At 42.3% G+C, this 6,162-nt stretch overlaps 1 protein-coding gene across 1 annotated transcript; it reads left to right on the forward strand.

Moving 5' to 3' along the window:
• The first annotated feature begins 1,121 nt into the window (after positions 1 to 1,121).
• LOC106580729 (mRNA decay activator protein ZFP36L1) lies at positions 1,122 to 4,363 on the forward strand. The gene is made up of 2 exons (XM_014162073.3): positions 1,122 to 1,278; positions 1,673 to 4,363. The coding sequence occupies exons 1-2, from the start codon at positions 1,225 to 1,227 to the stop codon at positions 2,819 to 2,821; spliced, it is 1,203 nt and encodes a 400-aa protein (XP_014017548.1). The 5' UTR covers positions 1,122 to 1,224; the 3' UTR covers positions 2,822 to 4,363.
• The last annotated feature ends 1,799 nt before the right edge of the window (positions 4,364 to 6,162 follow it).

Consider the following 6,162-nt stretch of genomic DNA (forward strand, 5'->3'; position numbering starts at 1 on the left):
TGGGATACCTGCATTGCAGGAAAGTTCTCCTGTAACAGGGAGATCATATTAACATCCTACATCTGTGTTGAACAAAATGCCAAACAAATTAAGTTTCAGTTGAAAGTGTTGGGGTTTGTAAGCTTTTCCCATCCTTTGTAAGCATTTGCCCTTCTTGAATTTGCCTACACTATCTTTCAAATGTTTGAGTATGCTCTCCCACCCACTGTGAGCCTAATAACCCTGTCTAGTTGGACTTTTCCACAATGTCTCTGGTAGAATGTGTTCTGTTCTGTGCATAAGGTTTAGAAAAAGAGCACATAAGCCTGTAATAAGCATGTAATCAGCCCGCAGGGTTTGGTTAGTTATGGAGCATATTGCATTTCATACAACTACCTCTGTTATCTGCCAGACAGGCGAACCCCATCCTCCCCACTTTACTCAAAATACAATACAGTTTGACAGCAGGGCATTTGAGTTAAGGGTGGGGCCCTTGTTGTGGTTTGTGCCTGTGTTATGGCAGCCATTTACAACTGAATACCTTAAATAACATCATAGTTGAAGGGCATTGTAGATTTCCTCTCTCCTCCAGACATGGTTTCATATCCAATTCTGGGCCTTTGACATGACAAACATGCCACAAAATACATCCCCATATTATATTAGACCATAACGACCCAATGGGTCAAAGAGATGAAAATGTGCTCACCCTTGCATACCGCAGCAGTCATATCCAATAAACAAATAAGTGCAATTATAATTATATTGAAGCTTCACTTTCCCATGACTTACAACCACCAGAGAGAGGCATATAATGAATTCATAAATGGCATACACAGTCAATTTATTTGGACAAATATTTAGACCAACAACTAACCCCACTAACAGACGCCTAGTGTAAATATGTGGCTGTTTGGATGTATGTTTAAACTATGAAGTATAGCCTATAGGAGGCCTGTATGTTAAAGTGTTGTATATCAACTTCCACATATTTGTTTCAGCATGGACCCAGCATATCAACGTGAATGGGGGGAGAAGCCTACTGCTACAACTCAAGAGGCATCCCCTCCACGCAAGACACGCCTTGTCACCAACATGTGGGTGGAGCTAGGCTTCTCAACTATTTATTGGGATTCCAACAGATGGCTGAGAAACTTCAGAAGCGCTTGATTAGAGAGTCTTCCTGCACCAACACAGAACACACTCTACTGTGAAGTGGGATAACCTGACTGAGGCATCAGTACAATGCCATCCGACTTCCTAACGCCGTTTTTGGAACTGGAGGATGAGTTCTGCAAGGTAAGATGTTTTGAAGTCTTTATTAATACATCAGGCTATATAGCACATGTCTGAAAGTTATACGTTTTTATTTAAAATGGTAAATAATACACTATCAAATATAGCATTTAATAATTGTACCTTGGAGTTGTATGTGTGACTTTTTTATCAACGTTTTGGCTAAAAAGAAAAGGCTTCAAACTTTCTGATTCCCTTGCGTAACGGTTTCCATCTGTCATTCATTCCATGTCAAACCAAGCGCACTATAGCCAACTTTTGGAACTTGACATGGGCTATTGTGTTTGCTTGCTGTTTACTGTTTATTTGGTTCAGCATATATTTACATTGTATTAGCTTGACCATGGCTTGAATCCCCGGCCTTGGAATGTGACTTTATTCTTCTCTTGTGTGATAGAATTTCCGTGGTCTGGACATGCCAGATGGCGCACCAGCCACCACGCAGATGCAGCGCGTCGTGGGATTTCAGCGCAGACACTCACTATGCCCGGTTACCCTGCCCAACTCAAAGTTCAACAGCGGCAGTGTGGACCCAATCGGCGAGCCAGCCTGCTGGGCCCTTACTAACACTGCTAACCAGCAGTGGAGCCTGAAACACCAGCAACAGTTGCCCCGCTCCTCTCTCAACCTCATCCCATTCCGTGTGGACCGTTCGGTCAGCATGATAGAGGGCCATGTTGGCAGCCTCGGGTACAGCGAGCAGCAGCTCCCCACCACCCCTCCTCTGATGCCCCCACCCGGCCTAAGTATCAGCACCAGCTGCCTGTCATCTCCAAAGTCACTCGCCCCTTCCCCTCCAATCTCCACCCGGTACAAAACCGAAATGTGCCGCACTTACGAGGAGAGTGGCACATGCAAATACGGAGCCAAGTGTCAGTTTGCCCACGGCACGGATGAGCAGCGTGACTTGAGCAGGCACCCGAAGTACAAAACCGAACCTTGCCGCACGTTCCACACCATTGGCTTCTGCCCCTATGGCGCCCGCTGTCACTTCATCCATAATGCGGACGAGCAGCTCGGGCCCGATGGCGGAGCGCCACCTCAGCGACAGAAGATGAGAGAACGCCCACAGCTGCTGCGTCACAGCATTAGTTTCGCTGGCTTCTCCTCTCCCCAAGCGCTGACCGGATTCCAACCCGTTCCAGAGACCATGCTGTTCTCCAGGGCTTCCTCAGTATCATCCCCGCCCTCCACAGGTAGCCCAGAACTGCAGTCCCCATTGTTTCTAGAACCTGCTACACTAAAGCACAACTACCCGTTCTCATCTGACTTCGGAAACGATCAGATTAATAACAACCCTCACTTTTACGCCATCACTGACTCTAAGTGCCAAACTGTCTGTGCGCAAAAGTCTGCTGCACATAACTCTCACCGCAATGCCTTCTCATTCACCGGCCTGCCTGCCACGCAGCGGTGTGCTTCACCTGACTCTCTTTCCGACCAGGAAGGCTATACCAGCTCCAGTAGCCTGAGTGGTTGTGAGTCCCCTGGCCTTGAGGGCAGGCGTCTCCCTATCTTTAGCCGCCTCTCTGTCTCAGATGACTAAACTTTAACTGGACATTGCATTCTCATCTAAACAGAGGAATTCTGCTCAGTGTTGTAAAGCTAGACGACATTTTTTATTTTTTTATTTCATAACGTCAATGTATACTGTTGTATACTCGTTTTAGCTACTATGGGTGCCTAAACTATCTTTACAGTATCCGTGGTGTCTTTGCTGAGAGAGTTATGTTGGGGAATTGTTTTGTACCCATTTCGAAAAAATATGTCAGTAATGATACTTTTGGGCTTGGTAGAAGGACAAACCTACTGTGCACACGTGTGCTTTTTACAACTTCAATGGTTCTCCTTATAGCCTTGCCCTTTAGAGTGTAACCAAAGCTGAACATAGTATCTTGTCTTGTAGGCAGAGTAAATGTTGAAATGTATCCAAAAATGTAGCTAGGCCTACTGTAAACAAAATATAGCCTTTAGTAAAGGCAACTAATTGACAGTATTATCAGGTAGTCTAACTATAGGGCTTTTTTTTTTAGATGTATTTATTTTGTATGTTTTACAGAGTTTGTTTATAATTGTGTTGTGCATTTGTATGTGATGCAGAAGAACATGCTTTACTCTTCGCTTTGTGTTTGAGCTCACGTAGCTTTAGAACTTTGAATTGCTTGAGTGTAGACACTGCCAGAGCCATGTCCACCACCATCGCGTTATGCCAGTGAAGGCAATACTTGTGTTACAAGTTATCTTGTTCAATCAGTAAATAGACTTATTGCCCTCACCGGTCATAGCAAGATGCTACAGGAGGTATTTTATGTGATCTAACACAACAAGTGCATTTCAGCGTTTAGTTTGGGTTCAGCGTTTTCACCATTCAAGTTCAAGTTTAAAAGAAAACTGAAACATTCATCCAGTTTTGCTTACTCAGTGAGACAGGATTCTCATACACAATTTTTTGACTGTTTTTATAATATTAAAACATGATTTGTGGTGTTACGTGAGGTAATTTAAAAAACATGAGCTGGCGCACACACAACATTTTTTGTTTGTGTGGAGGTTGCTGACTAACGGCGAATAAACTACAAACTATCAAAATGAAGTCGCACATTCCATATATAAACTCCGAGCAATTTGAATGGGTATTTACCAACGTTTCGGCATCACTGTGCCTTCCTCGGGGTACGTGAGGTAATAACATAGGAAAACAATGTTGCCACAATGTATGAGCAATATGGGTTACATCAACATCTTGGTCTCTTTGCACACCAGCTGTTATTAGACAAAGTGGCATGAATTACTATGTGTATTTTATCTTACAATGAACTTGTCTTTGTGGCCCATCTTCAGCAAGAAAGGACTGAGCTTTTCTTTAGCCTTAACTGTGTTGGAAAAACAAACAAGGCTTTGCATTTGTTAAATTAAAACGTATTTATTTTGTTTTTCAAAGCAAAAATGATAGTGTCGGTTTTATATTATGTTGGTTTCTATATAATTTAAGTGTATTGTTTACATTCCATGGGATATGAATCCCGGTTTCTATCTTAATATATTTTTACCTGTTTGGTTCAAAATAAAACTTTTGGATATCACTGTCTCACTGACTTGTTATACTTAGAGGCACCTTATACCATCACTGTCATGCAATAAAGTGATATTATTTATTATCTTAGAAAAAGTGACGTTAACAGATAAATACTTGTATAATTATTTAGGCCAATGCTTTCTAAGAGGAAAAATAGTAGGATAAAATGTTTATGATGAAAATTGAACAAAAATGTATCTCTGCACAAAATGAGAACATGATACAAAAATGATATTTTATTTGGACACACACATACACAGAAGGGAACAGAAATTCGGTTTTGTGTGTTTATTATTTGGCTTTGTTCTGGCATTCTGGTGCTAGGACCCTGCTGAATAATCCCAGACAATAGCGATCGGTCATTATATTGAAAAGTTGGGATGGAGGGGGTTACTGCAAGACATGAAAAGGCATGGGGCTCTCCTCGGAGCGTAGCCCTTTTGTGAGACTGCTCTCTCTTTTTCTTACTAACATCTGTATGCTAATGCTAGCCTATGGAAATGGGCCGAAGCAGGGGAGGGCGATTTGCAAGTCCATTGAGAAGTCATAGGTCCAGGGAGCAGATTTATTGGGGACTACGAGAAGGGAGGGAGGGAGTGTAGAGGCTTTCAGTTGAATGTCCCAACTGTTCACCAGGAGGAGGAGGAGGAGGAGGAGGAGGAGGAGGTGTAGCAGAGATGGGTGTGTGTGTTCGTCTGAGAGTTATAAGCAAAGATCATTCAGGCAAAACTTTGGAGACATCCAAGGGACTGACTGAAAAACCAATGCAAAATATCCCAACTGTAATCCATAAGAGGATTCGTATGCACTGCTTTAAACAATAGACTTTGTGATAATATGAATTATAAATATGTAGACCTAGACCAATCCATACATGTATTGACAGTCTTTGAAAACCCTTTGATCTACTTGCATATGGCTAACTGTGGAAGTTATGTAGATACCAATAGTTCTGATAGTATGATTACATTTTCAAAGTGATGATGTTTTGCATATACCAGGTTTATGTTGAAGTGCTACTTACTTGTACTACAATCCCCTGGTTTATTGCTGCCCTCTAGCGGTGAAGAGAATAAACATTTACCTTTTGGTATTATGTAAGATTTACACGTTATGCAATGTTTAGCGATTCTTCATTGTTGACTTAAACTGACATTGCTAAGTTCATTCAAGTCGTAATTGTGACATATTAAGACTCTCTATTCATCATTCGAAGGGGCCCCCTACACTAACTGTACAATTATGCAGGGGACGAACTTTCACTTGGGACTGGGGGATATGTCCCCCCCACATTCTGAAATTTTGTCCCCCCCAGTTTTATCATTGGAATGTGATACAAAACGAGGCAACGGTGTGCTTTAGGACCATGCAGACACCTCAGAGCGGTAAGGTAGGCTATTTGGAGTGTATTTTTATTTATTTTATTTATTTAACTAGGCAAGTCAGTTAAGAACAAATTCTTATTTACAATGACAGCCTACCCTGGCCAAACCTTAACCTGGACGACGCTGGGACAATTGTGCGCCTCCCTATGGGACTGCCAATCACGGCCAATTGTGATACAGCCTGTAATCGAACCAGGGTCTTTACTGACGCCTCTAGCACAGAGATGCAGTGCCTTAGACCTCTGCACCACTCGGGAGCCCTTATGTCTTCTTAAAACAAAGGTAAGCCCCTGCAATTATGGCTAATAACTTCAAAAGCAGCTGGTGTTAAAAATACATGAATGTTTGAATGGTCGTCGTCAATCGTCATATAAATAGTACCCGGATTATCGAACGCAGTGATTGATACAAGCCAATGTGCAACGA

This window comes from Salmo salar, chromosome 20 (genome assembly GCF_965601325.2).
Source record: "Salmo salar chromosome 20, fSalSal1, whole genome shotgun sequence".
NCBI lineage: Eukaryota > Metazoa > Chordata > Actinopteri > Salmoniformes > Salmonidae > Salmo > Salmo salar.